At 38.9% G+C, this 18122-nt stretch overlaps 1 protein-coding gene across 1 annotated transcript in view; it reads left to right on the forward strand.

Annotated features, from left to right (window-relative positions):
- The window catches only part of GPR137C (G protein-coupled receptor 137C), a 98400-nt gene that overhangs the window by 50231 nt on the left and 30047 nt on the right, over positions 1–18122 (forward strand). The window contains exons 2-3 of the mRNA XM_007948334.2: positions 353–396; positions 2884–3112. Of these exons, the coding sequence (XP_007946525.1) occupies positions 353–396; positions 2884–3112 (273 nt within the window). The remainder of the gene's footprint in view (positions 1–352; positions 397–2883; positions 3113–18122) is intronic.

Consider the following 18122-nt stretch of genomic DNA (forward strand, 5'->3'; position numbering starts at 1 on the left):
TCCTCCTGCTCTTCCGGCCTGCTACTCTGTGCTACGCCTGTGCTTACCTTGCTCCCGAAGACCTGATCCCTCTCGGTAGGGTAACAAGGGAAACGTGTTCAGTGCAGATCAGTGAGTAAGCACAAGCCCGCCTTGTTTCAGTGCCTATGCTTAAACTGCCCCCTGGCTGAACACTTTTTAAGCCTTTGGAAAGCTATCTCTTTTTTTTTTTTTTCTTATGTCCTTCACCTATTAACATTGGAACTTTATTTGTTATTTGTATAATGCCCATTTTGAAATACAAAATCAGAATAAATTTAAGAATAGTATATTATACATGTTTTCAAAACTTTCTTTTATATTCTTTTTATAGGTTATATGTAAAATCAGATGTGCCACTGAACTTGACAAACACAAGTAAGTTCTACTAGTAGTAAGATGTAAATATTTTTCACAGTAGACATCTAGAGGTAGAGGTGGGTGTTAGGTAAGAGTTCCTTAGCAATTTTATAGAATAACATGTAGATTGATTCAGAGGAAATGAATTGAGTAATCTACAGTTCAGTTCTCCCCTTCAACCATGCCTCTCCTTAATACGGCCTATTTTTTTCTGCTCTTCTTCTCCCCTGCTTCGAATCTAGCTTCATAATGTCCACAAATACAAAATCATATTATACTGTTCGGAGTGAGAATGTATAGTATAGTCCCATGAAATAAGTATTTTTCAGTACTGATTAATCTCAGAAAATGAGAATGCTGAGCTGTGGAGTCAGGAGGTTTGGTTTCCAGACCCAACTTTCTTATTAACTAACTTGCCGACTCTGCAACTCATTGACCCTCTCTAGGCTTTGGTTTCCTAAACTGCTATAATTCCCTGGATTCTTAAATAATTTCAGTCTTTTTTTGGACTTCAAACTACAAAATGCTTGTTTTATAATTAAATATTGTTAAATATTTTCATTATTTAACCTGAGAGAATATTAAAATCTAAACTTTTCAGGCAGAAATCTTTCTACTTTTCATGTACACTGAACAAGGTTTGTTTATTACAGATTATTTTAGGCATTACCTTCAGTTTACCTTGTGTAAACTATTTCCAAAAGGAGACTTATCTTTATGATTCACACTAAATAAAGTGATCCCAAAAAGATGTTACATTGTCAAATTTCTGAATTTTATACACTTGATTATTGTTGTTGTTACTTGCTGTTGAGTCAGACCTGACTTATAGTGACCCCTGCTTGGGTTTCTGAGGCAATATCACTACGGAAGTAGGTTGCTCAACCTTCCTTCTGAGGAGTGGCTGATGGGTTTGAACCGCCAGCCTTCTGGTTAGCAGTCAAGTACCTTAGGCACTATACTACCAGAGCTCCTGGTTATAAAAATATTTGAACTGGGATTACTTTCATACAGATAGCTCTTACTACTACTTGATAAAGATAGCCACACCTTACTTAAAGAGTTTTTATGAGGTGGTTCAATTTTCCTTTGGTCCCTGAGTGGCAAATGATTCACCACTTAACTACTTGCCAAAAGGCTAGCAGTTCAAACTTACCCAGAGACACCTCAGAAGACAAGCCTGGCAATCTGCTTCTGAAAGGTCACAGCCTTGAAAACCCTCTGGAGCAGTTCTCTTCTGCAAAGATGCGGTCACCATCAGTCAGAAGTGACTTAATGGCAACTAGCAACAATAATTTTTCTTAGGGGAAGTAGTTAAGTGTTTCATTTTCAGAGTTATTCTATATGCATAATAAATACAAAACTTTATGAAAAAATGAGGAGCTTAAAACTGCATATACTGTCCCTATATTCTTTGGTCAAGTTTGAAAGTAATGTTTACTATAGATAATCTTAGATGATCAATTTAAATTTAGATACACTAAATTAATTTTCCAGGCAAATTATGAAAGCCTAATTATTAGGATGGAAAGGTCAATGAAAATGTGCCCAATATCCAAGGTACAACAATGGGTCTCTATTCACCTGGAGCAACAAAGGAAAAAGAGTCAGGAATAGGAGGTGGAAATGGAATGTGTGGCTAATTGCCTTCATGAACAACAGCCTCCTTTGCCATGAGCCCAGAAGAACTAGATGGTACCCACCTACCAATAATGAACATTTTGACCAAAGATTCCATAGAAGAATCCTGATCAAAAGGGGAAAATACAGAACAGAATTTCAAATTCTCATGTATTCTAGACTTTCTGGAGCCATGGAGGCTGAATGAACCCCTGAAACTACTGGCCTGAGATAATCTTTAAACCTTTAACTAAAAACATTCCCCAAAGTCTTCTTAAAACCAAGCAGTTTAGCTTAACTAGTAAAAAAACATCTGCCTTGAGTATTATGCTCTTTTAAAATCTATCTATATAGCATCAAATTGACAACAGCAACTCAAAAGATTAGATAGGAATCTTAGGGGGCATTGAGTGTTAATGGGAGAGGAACTACTCAGAAAACGAGAATGAGAATGGTTGCACAACTCAAAGAATGTAATAATGTCACTGAATTGCATGTTTATAAACTGTTAAATTGGTATATGTTTTGGTATGTATATTCTCAGCGTTGACAACAATGTAATAAATACATGTTAAAAAATAAATATGCTGTATAGTTACAGAAAGAAAAGATTCAGGATTGTTTGAAATAGTGTTAATTCTTCCTAGTAGACACAACTGAAGTCCCTATGAGATTATTTCTGAGCTAATGCTATTTGTAAATAATTTGGATACCAATTTCATAATAGTAAAGAGCCCAAGTAACTGAATCACTGTTAAATTTGTATATAATAAAATTACACACATTTTACACTGAAGGAATTAGTATATCTAAAATAAACTAATTCAGAATTAAATTTCTCATTAGTTTTATAAACATCTAAAAAACTTGTATTTCTCTTTTCAGAATTCTACTGCATTTGGGCTTCATATTGGCAAGCCTTCTCTTTTTAGTGGTGAACTTGACTTGTGCAATGCTAGTCCATGGAGATGTCCCAGAAAATCAGTTGAAATGGACTGTGTTTGTTCGAGAACTAATTAATGATAGCCTGTTTATTCTCTGTGCCATCTTTTTAGTTAGTTACATATGCAAAATTACAAAAATGTCATCAGCAAATGTCTACCTCGAATCAAAGGTAAGTATTTATCTTAAATTTGCACTTTTCCTACCTACAGCCTGCACCTCTCTATATCACTGTGATTTTGTTATTGTCATCATTCTCCCATTGGATTCAGACTCAAATTTGGAGTATTCTGATTTTCCTTCATTCCTTCTTTCCTGACACCACCTTTGTGAACTTTCTTCTATTTTATAATGTCTCTTCCTTTTTTCTCCATGTGAACAACTTGACAAAAAAAGGAACCTAATAAGTCTGGTGCATGGTGGATTCTGATAGCTGTAAATATAGCTATCAGAATCCACCGTGCACCAGACACTGTTCTAGTTGCTTTTCACATTATTTCACAATCATTCTATAGGTAGGCTTATCCCAGTCTTTAACAAAAAAAAAAAAAGAATGCGATTCCAACGGGCAGAGGCACTGTGGACTATAAGGCCTTATATAACCTGATCAATGGCTATTCTTCTGACCTCACCTCCTGTCTCTCTCTCTTTACTGTTCCAACCATATGAGCTTTTCTTTTCCAATTCTTCATCACGCAACCCATATCAAGTTCATTCCAGCTGTATAGCCTTTGTATATGTTGTTTCCTATGCCTAAATTGCACTTCCTACAGATATGCATGTGTAGCTTTTTTGCATTCAGGTCTCAGCTCAGATGTTACTCTTTCAAAGCTGTTTTCCCTAAACATCCCAGGAAGGCTATTCCTCCATTCCAATTACTACATTCATCACCCTTTTTTGTTATCTTCATAGCATTTCTCACTAGCCAAAATTGTTCATTTGTTTGCACATTAATTTTCTGCTGCTCCCTTCTAAAGTAGTTTTCTATCTTGTTCATGTTTATATCCCTTTTGTCTAAAATGATGCCTGGCATGTAGTAGGTGTTAAAAGTAAATATTTGTTGAATAAATGCATTCCACGCTTGCATAAAGTCTTTGCCAAAGCCACTTTAACCTAGCAACCAAATGAGTTTTTACAACGGGGTTGTGTAAAGAGCAGAATTCAATCAGTAAGCATGCCCAAGGTCACATAGTTGAATCAGGATTCAAACTCAGGTCTGACCACAGATATTTTCTAGTATCTACTATTACTTATAATCATACATTGACTTTATTTACATGACCCTATATATAATTACCAGGAGCTCTGGTAGCATAGTGCCTAAGGCACTTGACTGCTAACCAGAAGGCTGGCGGTTCAAACCCACCAGCCACTCCTCGGAAGGAAAATGGGGCAATCTACTTCCGTAATGATACTGCCTCGGAAACCCAAGGAGGGGTCGCTATGAGTTGGGTCCAACTTGACGGCACATAACAACAACACCACATATAATTTCCAGAGCTCTTTATTTACTCTTTTAGGATACGAATTTTAAATAGTTGTAATAGGGATATATATGTTTGTATGCTTATTCATGACATTATTCATGTATATTATTCATATACATATATTCTTACTAGATTTTGCCATGCTACTATCCAAAAGAATAAGCCACTTTACACTGCTAGCATCATGTATAGATGTACTCCTTTCCTCTGCTCCATCAGTATGTGGGTTCAATTTTTTTTTATTTTGGTTATTTTCATTGATATGCCTTAAAAGTTTAAATTTAGTTAACTGATATGAATATATGTTTCCACGTAGAGATTAACTATCCACATCTCTGTCTGTAAAAACTATTTTTCAATTATTTATAGAGCAGAATCTTGGTATTTAGTCTTTATATATTTGGTGTATATGTTTTTGTTTATATTGAAATGTATTACTCTTGTTGTGAACACTGGCATTCATAACTAATAGTCTTGTATGTGTTTAGTTAAAGAGAGATGTTTAATCTCATGAAATCTTTCTTAGCAACTATTGATATTGCTAAGGAACTCTGGTGGTGCAGGGCCTAAGGCATTTGACTGCTAACCAGAAAGTTGACAGCTTAAACCCACTAGCTGCTCCACAGAAGGAAGATGAAGCAATCTACTTCTGTAAAGATTTACTGCCTTGGAAACCCAATGGGGATCTCTGTGAGTTGGAATCAACTCAATGGCAGTGAGTTGATTTTTTTTTTTAATTGATATTGCTAAAATTTGAAGTTTCTATTTATTCTACACACAGAATATATTATTTGATTTGATTTTCTTATGTTCTTTGTATTCTTGGGATACACCCTCTTATGTAATTTCCTTTAATGTTCTGTGTCTTGATTACTATCATATTACTTAAAAATTTGTTAAACCTAGACTTGAAGTAAAATTGACCAATCTTTTTTTTTTTTCCATTTTTTTGCTATCCTTATCAGATTTTAGAATATAAACATATTTATCTTATAAACTGAGATGGCTAGCACATACTATGTATTATAAAGTAGTAAGAACACAGGCTCTAGAGTCAGATTGCCTAGGTTTAAATCAGAGCTTTGCCATCTACTAGATATGTGACGTTGGCACTTTAGCCTGTCTATCTTTAAACTGGAGATAAGTATAGTAACTATCTCCACAGTAGTGCTGCAAGGATAGAATGATAATGTGCAGAAAACAAGAGTATACTGCCTTGCACTAAAAGAAAAAAAAAGCGCTACTATTGTCTTCATAATCATAGTTTGACACAGTTTGTACAACAAGCATGTTCTTACTTAGAAACCTTAAATTCTTCCATTATCTGTTTGGGAGAAAGTTTTCTTTGGTAAATTTTCTTGGGTTTTTTTTTTTTTGTGTTTCCTTATCATTTATCTTATTCATATACCAGTTTTATTTCAACAGAACTTGCTGTTTTATATAGGTAATTATCTATATTAACCTTATTATAAAAACATATTTTTAATTATTTAAAAGATAAGTTGGTAATATGAAAGAATATAGTTGAATATTTTTTAAAGTAATGTGAGGATTGACACTTAACTATATTTGGAACTCAGTGTAAATAAAACTTTACATCCTGCTTTCCCCTTTATCCTTTTTTATAATTATTATTTTTATTGCAACTTGGGTGAAATGTTATAAACCAGCTTTGTTTTACATTCAACAGTTAACACATTTTGTTTTGTGATACTGACTACAATCCCTGTTTAACAGCTTTCTTCCTGCTTCCTGCCTGTGGTTTCCCTTTCCCTGTGTCCTTACCTAAGCATTCCTTCCTCCCTAGCTTTCTGCCTGTGCAAATACTGCCCTTCTACTCTGCTATGGTTGATTGTTCTGAGGAGTGCATCTCCCTGGTGTAGTTGTTCTACTCATGGGTCTGTCTGTTGTTTGGCTGAGTTAAACCACAGGAGTGAGTCTAATTCTAGGCCCAAAGGGTAACTAGGGGTTATAGTCTTGGGAGTTTCACCAGTCTCTATCCAACCAGTAATCCTGGTCTTTTTATGTTTTTGAATTTTGTTTCACATTTTTTTTTTTCTCCCACTCTATCCAGGATCTCCAATTTTGATCTCTTCTGAGTGGTTGATAGTGGTAGCTGGGCACCATCTAGTTCTTCTGGTTTCAGGGTCATGTAGGCTGAGGTTCCCATGGTCCATTAGTCTCTTGGACTAATTGTTTCCATGCATCTTTGATTTTCTTCACTCGTCTTAGCTCTGGATGAGGAGAGAGCAATAGTTGCATCTTAGATGGCTGCTCACAAGCTTTTAAGACCGCAGCTACTACTCACCAAAGTAGGTTGTAGAACAATGTTTTTGTGTACTGTGGTAGTTAAGGTTGTGTGTCAACTTGATTGAGTGGCTGGGCAGCTGATAATAGTTATTCCTCATGCTGAGACTGGCAGTCAGCTCCGTGGTGGGGTCTACCACAAGCAGCTGAGTAGCTGCTTTAGGGATGTGGTCTGCTTCCTTTATATAAGCAGCTTTGGGAATAGTCGCTAGCTTATGGCACACTTGATGCCTGCATGTAGCCATGTCATTGTTCAGCAGGCTGCCATGCTCTGCTGACCTTGGGACTTGCAGTAGACTTGAATCAATGGCCTGCCATGTTGTTTGGTAACATTGGGACTATGCCTTTTTACTTGTCAGTCTTGGGTTTGTCAGCCTCAGCAACCAGCAGCTGTCTGAGAGACGAGAAACCTCTAGCTTCAGTGTGCTGGGAACAAGAGGCAGAGCTGAAGCCCAAGGTCAAGGGGCTTTCACTCAGCCCCTAGAGCCTGGCACTTTGCCCTTGGACTTCTAGCCTCCCAAACTGTAAGAGGATAAGCTCCTGTTGGTTCAAGCCCACCCATTTGTGGTATATTCTTGTCAGAATGGCACTAGGTAACCAAAATATGTACTGTGTTAATGACAGTTGACTTTGATGTCCCTCATGACTATTGTCTAAAGCCAGCATGCCCAGGAACTCACTTCTTCAAAGTGCTTAGTTGTGACTAAGAAGGCATCCTAACTTTGTGCCCTGTTAGCTCTATAATGCATATAGACATTGTTAGAGCATATACAAATATGTATGTAGAAAGACTGTCTACCAGCCTTATGTATAAAACCAAACTCACTGCCATCGAGTTGGATCCAACTTGTAGCGACCCCTTCTTAGGTTTCCGAGGCATTATCACTATGGAAGTAGATTGCCCAACCTTTCTTCCAAGGAGTGGCTGGTGGGTTTGAACCGCCAGCCTTCTGGTTAGCAGTCAGATGCCTCAGGCACTACGCCACCAGAGCTTCCACCCTTATATGTGGTCATGAGTATATTCCCATTTGCCTACCCACACTTGATCTTCTTGCCTGTCTACCTATGTATCCACTCTTAGATTAGTGTTTGTTATTACTGATGGTGCAGTATTGTGTAGGTAAAAGTGTTTAACTTTATTGTCTGTCCTCTTGTGCACCTCACCATGTCTACCTTTTCCTTAGTGATATTATGCTGGTCACACACTTTTGTTATATTGCCTTTCCTTTTACTCAAATCAACACTTGTCTCTTAACAATCCAGCGGTTTTTCCCACTTGCCCTCCCATCCCTGGTAATCAACAAAGATAATTTCCTTCCCTGTGTAAACCTTACCTTGACATTTTATAATAATGGACTCATACAATATCTGTCCTTCTGTGAGTAACTTATGTCACTCAGCATAATGTCCTGAAAGTTCATCCACGTTATGAGGTGATTCTCAGAGTCGTCTTCATTCTTTAATGTTGCATAGTATTCCATTGTGTGTATGTTCCGTAGTTTGGTTATCCGTTCATCTGTTGATGGCCACTTAGGTTGTTTCCGTCTCTCTACTATAGTGAATAGTACTGTGATAAGCATCTGCATATATCCCTGTTTCCAACCTTTTAAGGAAGTGCCATACTATTTTCCACGGTGGTTGTACCATTTCACAGTCCCACCAGCAATGTATGAGAGTTATAATCTCTCCACACCCTCACCAGCACTTGTTATGTACTGTCATGTTGAACTTTGCTATTATTACTGGAGTGAGGTGATATCTCATTGTTGTTTTGATTTGCATTTCTCTGATGGCTAATGAGTGTGAGCATGTCTTCATGTGTTTGTTGACTGCCTGAGTATCTTCCTTGGTGAAGTGTCTGTTGATGTCTTCTGCCCATTTTTTAATCAACTTGTTTGTCTTTTTGATGTTGGGGTATTGAAGTTTTCTTTAAGCTTTCAAGATAAGTCCCTTGTTGGATATGTTGCTGCCAAATATTTTTTCCCAATCTGCAGATTCTCTTTTTAGTCTTTTGGAGAAGTCTTTTGATGTGCATGAGAATTTTTAGAAGGTCCCATTCATCTAGTTTATCTTCTGCTGCTTGTGCATTTTGGATTATGCTCAGTAGTCTATTATGCAATAAAATTGCCCCTATTTTATCTTTGATGAACTTTATAGTTTGGGTTTTTACATTTAGGTCTTTGGTCCATCTTGAGTTCATTTTTGTGTATGATTTCATTTGTTTCATCTTTCTGCAAATGGATATCCAGTTTTGCCGGAACTATTTGTTAGAGAGACCATCTCCTCCCTATATAAGGGATTTCAGCCTTTTGTCAAAGATCATCTGTCCATAGGTGGATTGATCTAATTCTGGATTCTCAATTCTGTTCCACTGGTCTATATGTCTATTGTTGTGCCAATATGAGGTTGTTTTGGTAAAGATTTATATCCTTGGAAACCCAATGGAGGTTGCTCTGAGTTGGAATAAACTCAGTGGAAGTGGGTTTGCATTTTTTTTTTTTTTTTTTTTTGATAGTATAGTAGGTTTTGAGATTGGGGAATGTGAGACATCCTTCTTTGTTTTTGTTCTTCAGTTGTTGTTGTTAGGTGCCACTGAGTTGTCTCTGACTCATAACGACGCTTTGTACAGCAGAATGAAACACTGCCCAGTTCTGCACCACCCTCACAATTCTTACTATGCTTGAGCCCATTGTTGTAGCCATTATGTCATTCCATCTCATTGAGGGTCTTCCCCTTTTCCACTGACCCTCTACTTTACCAGAGACTGATCTTCTCCAGAGACTGATCCCTTCTGACAACATGATCAAAGTAGGTGAGATGAAGTCTGGCTTTCCTGCTTCCAAGAAGCATTCTGCCTACACTTCTTCCAGGACAGATTTGTTCATTCTTATAGAAGTCTATGGTATTTTCAGTGTTCTTCACCACCACAATTCAAAGACATTAACTCTTCTTCAGTCTTCTTTATTCATTGTGCAGCTTTCACATGCATATGAGGCAAGTGAAAATACCATGGCTTGAGTTAGGTACACCGTAGTCTCCAAAGTGACATCTTTGCTCCTTAACACTTTAAAGAGGTCTTTTGCAGCAGATTTGCCCAATGTAATACATCTGATTTCCAGACTGTTGCTTCCATGGGTGTTGATTGTGGATCTCTCTGTCATTTTGTCATATTGTGGTGGTTCCCATGTTGCTGTGAGTCTAGAGGCTATGCCATCAGTATTTTAAATACCAGTAGGGTCACCCGTGGTGGACAGGTTTCATTCAGCAGAGCTTGCAGAATAAGGATGGTGCCATATATTTCTGAAAAAAATGGCCACTGAAAACCTTATGAATAGCAGTGAAATATTATCTGATATAGTGCCAGAAGATGAGCCCCTCAGGTTGGAAGGCACTCAAAGTATGACTGGGGAAGAGCTGTCTCCTCAAAGCAGAGTTGACCATAATGACATGGGTGGAGTAAAGCTTTTGAGACCTTCATTTGATGATAGAACATGTCTCAAATGGGAAGAAACAGCTGCAAACATTCATTAATAATTGGAACATGTTATGTAAGAAATTTTAATCTTCTTCAATAGTGCTTTGCTTATCTTCCCTCTCTTCCCTTTCTGTATAAAATTAGTGATTGATTTTTCCATGTCCTTAAAGAATGTTGAGGAACCTGAATCAGGATTGCATTGAATCTATAGATTGCTTTGGATGGTATTGACAATTTCACAATGTTCAGTCTTCCCATCCGTGAACATGGCATGTTCTTTCATTTATGTAGATCTCTTACTGTATCTTGTAGTAGTGTTTTATAGTTTTCTTTATATAGGTCTTTCATGTCCCTGGTAATTTATTCCTAAGTATCTATCTGTGTGGTAAATATTGTAAATGGCATTTTTTCCCCTTACTTCCTTTTCAGAGATCTCTTTATTAATGTAGAGGAATCCAACTGATTTTTGTATGTTGATCTTGTATCCTGCAGTTTTACTGAGTCTTTCAATTAGTTTCAGTAGTTTTCTTGCAGATGCTCTTATTTTTCTAGGTATAGGATCATGTCATCTGCAAATTGAGATAGTTTTACTTCTTTCTTGTCAATTTGGGTGCATTTTGTTTCTCTTTCTTGCCTTATTACCCTGGCTAGGATTTCCACCCACACTCATCAGTTTGTCATACTGTGGTAGTTAGTGGCTTGCACTTGCTATGACACTGGAAGCTGTACTTCAGGTATTTCAATACAAGCAGCGTTGCTCATTGTGCTGCTTACAGACTAAGACAGCCTGGGAAGAGGGGCCATCCATTTCTGAAAAAAACTGGACACTGAAAACCTTATGAATAGCAGTGAAACACTGTCTGATATGTTACTAGAAAACTGTATGAAGAGCTGTGAAATGTTGTCTGACATAGTACCAGAAGATGAGCCCCTCAGCTTGAAAGGGACTCAAGATACAACTGGGGAAGAGCTGCCTCCCCAAAGTCAACCTTAATGACATGGATGGAGTAAAGCTTTCAGGACCTTCATTTGCTAAGAGGACATGACTGAAAATGGGAAGAAACAGCTACAAACATCCATTAATAATCAGAATGTAGAACAGACCATCAATTGCTCATATGTAAGTTCAAGTTGAAGTTCAAGAATATTAAAATAAGTCCACAGTAGTGAAAATACAACCTTGATTATATCACGCCTGAATTTACAGACCACCTGCAGAATAGATTTGAGCATTGAGCACCAATGACCGAAAATCAGATGAGTTGTGAATGACATCAAGAATACTATACATGAAGAAAGCAAAAGGTCATTAAAAAGACAGGAAAGAAAGAAAAGATCAAAATGGATGTCAGAAGAGACTCTAAAACTTGCTCTTGGATGAAGAGTAACTAAAGCAAATGGAAGAAATGATTAAATAAAAGAGCTGAATAGAATATTTCAAATGGCACCTCAAAAGATACGGTAAAGTATTATTTTGAAATGTGAAAAGATCTGGAGTTAGAAAACCAAAAGGGAAGAACACACTCAGCAGTTTTCAAGCTGAAATAAATGAAAAAAATTTAAGCTTCAACTTGCAATATTGAAGGATTCTATGGGCAAGATATCGAATGATGCAGGAGGCATCAAAAGAAGATGAAAGGAGCACACAGAGTCACTATCAAAAAGAGTTGGTCTATGTCCAACTATTTTAGGAGGCAGCATATGATCAAGAACCCATGGTATTGAAGGAAGATATTGAGAGAGCACTGAAGGAACTGGCAAAAAACAAGGCTCCAGGAATTGACAGAATACTCATTGAGATGTTTCAAGAAACAGTTGCAGTGCTATAGGTGCTTACACACTTATGCCAAGAAATTTGGAAGACAGCTGCCTGGCCAAATGACTAGAAGAGTTCACTATTTGTGCCCATTCCGAAGAAAAGTAATCCAAAAGAATGTGGAAGTGATTGAACACTATCATTAATACCACACACAAGAAAAATCTTGCTGAAGATAATTCAAAAATGGTTACAGCAATATATTGAAAGGGAACTTGCAGAAGTGAAGCTGGATTCAGAAAAAGGACATGGAACTAGGGATAGCATTGTTGATATCAAATGGATCTTAGCTGAAAGCAAAGAATACCAGAAAGATGTCTACCTGTGTTTTATTGACTATGCAAAGACACTCAACAGTGTGGATTATAACAGTGTGGATTGAACATTTTTGCATCTATATTCATGAATGATAGTGATCTGTAATTTTCCTTTTTAATGGTGTCCTTACTTGGTTTTGGTTCTCCCTTACACTGTTGTTAGGTGCCATCAAGTCATTTCTGATTCATAGCAACCCTGTATACAACAGAATGAAATGCCTTGTTGTATGCCATCTTCACAATTATTGCTATGTTTGAGCCCATTGCTGCAGCCACTCTGTCAGTGCATCTCATTGAGGGTCTTCCTCTTTCTCATTGACCCTCTGCTTTACCAAGCATGATGTCCTTCTCCAGGGACTGGTCCCATCTGAAAGTATGTCCAAAGTACATAAGACAAAGTCTTGCCATCTTCGCTTATAAGGATCATTCTAACTGTACTTCTTCTAAGATAGATGTGTTCATTCTTCTGGCAGTCCATGGTATACTCAGTATTCTTTGCCAGTACCATAATTCAAATGCTTCAGTTGTTCTTCAGCCTGCCTTCTTTACTGTCCAGCTTTCACATGCATATGAGGTAATTGAAAATACTATGGCTTGGATTAGAAGCATCTTTTGTCCTCAAAGTGACATCTTTGCTTTTGAACACTTTAAAGAGGTCTTTTGCAGCTGATTTGCCCAAAGCAATATATCATTTGATTTCTTGATTGCTCCTTCTGTGGGCTTTGATTGTGGACCCAAATAAAATTAAATCCTTGACAACTTTAGTGTTTTCTCCATTTATCATGATGTTGCTTATTGATCCAGTTACAATGATTTTTTTTTTTTCTTTATGTTGAATGTGTTAGACTGGGTTCTCTAGAGAAGCAAAACCAGTGAAGCTTATATATAGAGAGAGAGAGAGAGAAAGAGAGAGGGAGAGAGAAATTTATCTTAGGAAAATGGCTCACACACTTGTAGAAGCTGGCAAGTCCCAAGTTCTTGGATCAGACATCAAGCTGGAGGCTTTTCCTGACTCACGCAGCTAAAGGGGCTGAGGAGCTCAAGGTTGGCAGGCAGTATACTGGCTGTTGACTCCAAGCAATGATGAATCCAAGATCTCCAGGCCAAATGATGGATTGTTTGCTCACGGACAGTTGTAGGCAGCACAACAGAATCCCAATCCACAGAAGAGTGTCTCTTTTCCCAGGATGTCCATAAATATACTGGAAGCAGACCACACCCCTAGGAAAACTCCCGTTCAGTGGATTGGCTGTTCAAAACATATATATCTGATCCCATCCTTGAAACAACCCACATCACAACTGCTTAAACCACACAGGATTGTGGTCCAGCCAAGTTGACACACAGTTCCAACTATCACAGTCCACCCCTTGTCAACTTGGCAGTTGTACACATCTTCTTAACTATATATAATCTCTAATAAGAACAATTATAAAGTCATATTTGCACCTAACATGATATGCTAACACACGTACAACTGAAACTCATTAACCTTATTTACATTTCAGAGTTCGTAATAGAAGGAAACAAAAATACTTCATGCACAATAAAGAAATATAATGATCACAGTCCTCGTTTCTGCAGCTGGTCATGTGGTTGTAGCTGATACTCAGAACTACTTTCTTCCACCACCCATTCTGTATTTCTCTTGCCCTCAGCAAGCACCTCAGCTGATCTGGTTCTTTGCCTGGTGGGGTGACCCAAACCTTCATTCCTGAAGGGTCTGGGCCATTAGTAGTCATATCACAGTTGGGTTGCTATAATTTTCCATTGACTTTAATCACAGGGCATGGTAATACTAACAAGACGTCCTGAAGAATCTCCTGTATTCCAGACATATTCTTCTTTACCTCCATTATGTAATATCAGTCCAGTTTCCCCTTGGTAATCAGGATCTATCATACCAGATAGTACAGTAATGCCCTTCTTTATCTGTTGATCCAGAGGCATTAGAAAGCCAAAATGGCCACGTGGCATTCTTAATTTCCAGTTCAGTGCAATCAGTATTGTGTCTCCAGGTGGGAGTGTTCCTCTCTTTGGGACTAAGATCTCCAGACCCACAGAGCATAGGGTAGCAGGGACAGGAAGCAAAAATTTTTGTGTGTGTCATTAGGGGTAATAGTGAGTGGTACCACTCCCGTTTCTACCCCTTAGTTCCTGGCCCTACTCAAAACTAGCAGCTTTCTGAGTCACTTGATAAATAAGGCCACAGCAACACACCCAGATGAGGAATATGTTGCCTCCAAAATCCAGAGACCCACCAGACATTGTGCCTCCTTTTTAGTTGTGGGGGAAGCCAGATACAATAACTTATACTTCACTTTAATAGGAATATCTCTACATGCCCCACACCATTGGACCCCTAGAAATTTCACTGACCTGGAAGGTGCCTCAATTTTTGTTGGGTTAACTTCCCAACCTCTAGCACATACAGGCTTCACCAATAAGTCTAGAGTCATCGATACTTCTTCCTTACTAGGTCCAATCAGCATAATGTCACCAATATAATGGACCAGTGTAATGTCTTATGGAAAGGAAAGGCGATCAAGGTCCCTATGGACTAAATTATGACATAGAGCTGGGGAGTTGGTATACCCCTGAGAAAGCACTGTGAAAGTATACTGTTGGCCTTGCCAGCTGAAGGCAAACTGCTTCTGATGGTCCTTTGAAATTAGTATCGAGAAAAAAGCATTGGCCAGATCAATAGCTGCATACCAAATACCAGGAGATATACTAATTTGCTCAAGCAATGAAACCACATCAGAAACAGCAGCTACAATTGGAGTCACCACCTGATTAAGTTTATGATGATCTACTGTCATTCTCCAAGATCCATCTGTTTTTTGCACAGGCCTAATAGGCGAATTAAATGGAGATATGGTGGGAATCACCACCCCTGCATCCTTCAAGTCCTTGACGGTGGTGGTGATCTCTGCAACCCCTCCAGGGATGCGATGTTGCTTTTGGTTTACTATTTCTATAAGTAGAGGCAGTTCTAATGGCTTCCACTTGGCTTTTCCTACCATAATAGCCCTTACTCCACATGTCAGGGACCCAGTGTGGGAATTCTGCCAATTGCTCAGTATATCTATTCCAATTATGCATTCTGGTACTGGGGAAATCACTACAGGATGAATTCGGGGACCCACTGGACCCACTGTGAGACACACCTTAGCTAAGACTCCATCAATAACTTGACCTCCATATGCCCCCACTCTGACTGGTGGGCCACAGTGATGCTTTGGGTCTCCTGGAATTAGTGTCAGTTCAGAGCCAATGTCTAGTAATCCCCAAAAAAGTCTGATTATTTCCTTCTCCCCAATGAATAATCACTCTTGTAAAAGGCCTCAGATCCCTTTGGGCAGGGAAAAAGATTGACATTATAAATTTTTGGCCATGTAGTGGGGTCCTTCCTCAAAGGGACCCAGCCTCTCCTTCATTCAAGGGGTTGTGGGTCTATAAACTGACTCAAGTCTGGGAATTGATTGAGAGACCGTGACTCTCTATTCTGGCAATTCAATCTAGGCTACTGTTCACGTGACCTACAATTCTTCTGTCTGTACAGATCAAGTAAATACTTAGTAGGTTTACCATGTATTTCACTACTAGGAACACCATGTGCAAGTAGCCAATGCCATAAGTCCACACGAGTCAGACTATTCTGATTACTGTTCCGACTCTGCTGTCCATTATAGTAACCACGCCCACCTTGCCTTTGCCAATTAACTGCTGCCACTTGGCCCCTATTACCACAGGGTCCAATCAACCCCATCGTAGTTAATTGTCTTAGTTCAATTAGGGCAGTTCCCACTGTCGAATCTGGCTTCCATAAAATGTCGATCACAGCAGTTTTCAAGAATGCTGGAGCTCCCTTCACAAATTTATTCCTCACCATACTGGTGAAAGGCGTGTCTTCTGGATTCTCCATTTCTTGCTCTAAGGGTCTAATGTGATAAATCCATTCTAACAGGCCAATTTCCCTAAGCCTCTGGATACCTTCTTCTACATTATACCAAGGAAGGTCTGGTACTTCAGCTTGACTTAAGGTAGGCCACCTCATAATCCATGCTTCAGTAAGCCAACCAAATAAACTGTTAGATCCTTTCCTAACCTCTCGAGCTGAAAAATTGAATGAAGAATCCATACTTAGTGGACCTAAATCAATAAACTCAGACTGATCCAATGTTGCATTCCTTGCACCATTATCCCACACCCTCAGTAGTCATTCCCATACATATTCTCCAGGTTTCTGTCTGTACATATTAGCAAAACCAAGTAGGTCTTTTCAGGTGTAGCGTACCACCTCTTCAGTCACACTTTGTATTTCACCTTTTGGGGCTCGCTTGGACTTAACTTTAGTTACAGGTCTAGCAGCAACAATGGGTGGTCGGGGCAGTTCCTGAGAACATTCAGCAATGTCTTCCATGGCCTCTGGCTCAGGCAATGATGCAGCAGGACCAGTTTGGCTAATCCCATCAAACTGAGGTGGAGGGGATAATGGTTTTACAGTAATTCCTTCAGATGGGAGGAATTCAACAGAATTTACAGGCTCCATATCCTGATCTTCCTTTCTATCTGCCCATATGTCCCCAGTATGTTGTTTGGTAATATCAGAACTATGCCTTTTTACTTGTCAACCTTGGATTTATCAGGATCCCATTTTTATCAGGTTTCAGGATCCCATTTTTTCCCAATCAGTGCCCTCACTTTAACTTCAGACACCGTTCTGAGTTGGTAATTTAATTGGCATTATAATTCAGCCACCCTTACAATAAGACTCTGGGTTTGGTTTTTGGCAATATCAGCTCTGTTGCTAGATGAAATAAGACTTTCTTTCAGAGCACAACTGGAAACATTGAGATCTTTAATGTGGTGCTTAAGCTGTGACTCGCAGCCCTGAGCTCATCCCTCTCTTTCATCACTTTGTCTAGTGTAAGTAGGACCAACCAACCAGCTTCCTTATACTCCTCATGCTGACAGAATTTTAGAAAAGTATCAAATATGTTATCACCCAGTGCCTCATTTCTCAAAAGTACTTGATCTATTGGTGGTGCTATTTTGCATATTAATGTTGCCACCTCATGCACGGATTAGCAGGGCCCCCTTTACTAATGGAGACAGGGTTATCAGTGCCTTTACAATTAATCAAATTGGAGAACCAGTTTAGGAAGCGCATCCTTATGATTTTGTCTCTCTAGAACCACTCCACTCTCGGTACCAAACGTGTTAGACTGGTTTTCTAGAGAAGCAAAACCAGTAAAGCTTATGGAGAGAGAGAGAGAGAGAAAGAGAAATTTGTCTTCGGAAAATGGCTCGCACACTTGTAGAAGCTTGCAAGTCCCACGTTCTTGGATCAGACATCAAGCTGGAGGCTTTTCCCAACTCATGCAGCTGCAAGGGCTGAGGAGCTCAAGGTTGGCAGGCAGTATACTGGCTGTTGACTTCAAGCAATGATGAATCCAAGATCTCCAGGCCGAATGGTGGATTGTTCACTCATGGACAGTTGTAGGCAGCACAACAGAATCCCAATCCACAGAAGAGTGTCTCTTTTCCCAGGATGTCCATAAATATGCTGGAAGCAGACCACACCCCTAGGGAAACTTTCTTTCAATGGATTGGCTGCTCAAAACATATACATCTGATCCTGTCATTGGAACAACCCACATCGCAATTGCTTAAACCACATAGAATTGTGGTCCAGCCAAGTTGACACACAGCCCCAACTATCACATTGAAGTGTGATCCATGCTGAAGACTGTATAGTCTTTGATCTTCATCAG

This window comes from Orycteropus afer, unplaced genomic scaffold, assembly GCF_000298275.1.
Source record: "Orycteropus afer afer isolate SDZICR_OR568_19922 unplaced genomic scaffold, OryAfe1.0 scaffold00214, whole genome shotgun sequence".
In the NCBI taxonomy this organism is placed as follows: Eukaryota; Metazoa; Chordata; class Mammalia; order Tubulidentata; family Orycteropodidae; genus Orycteropus; species Orycteropus afer.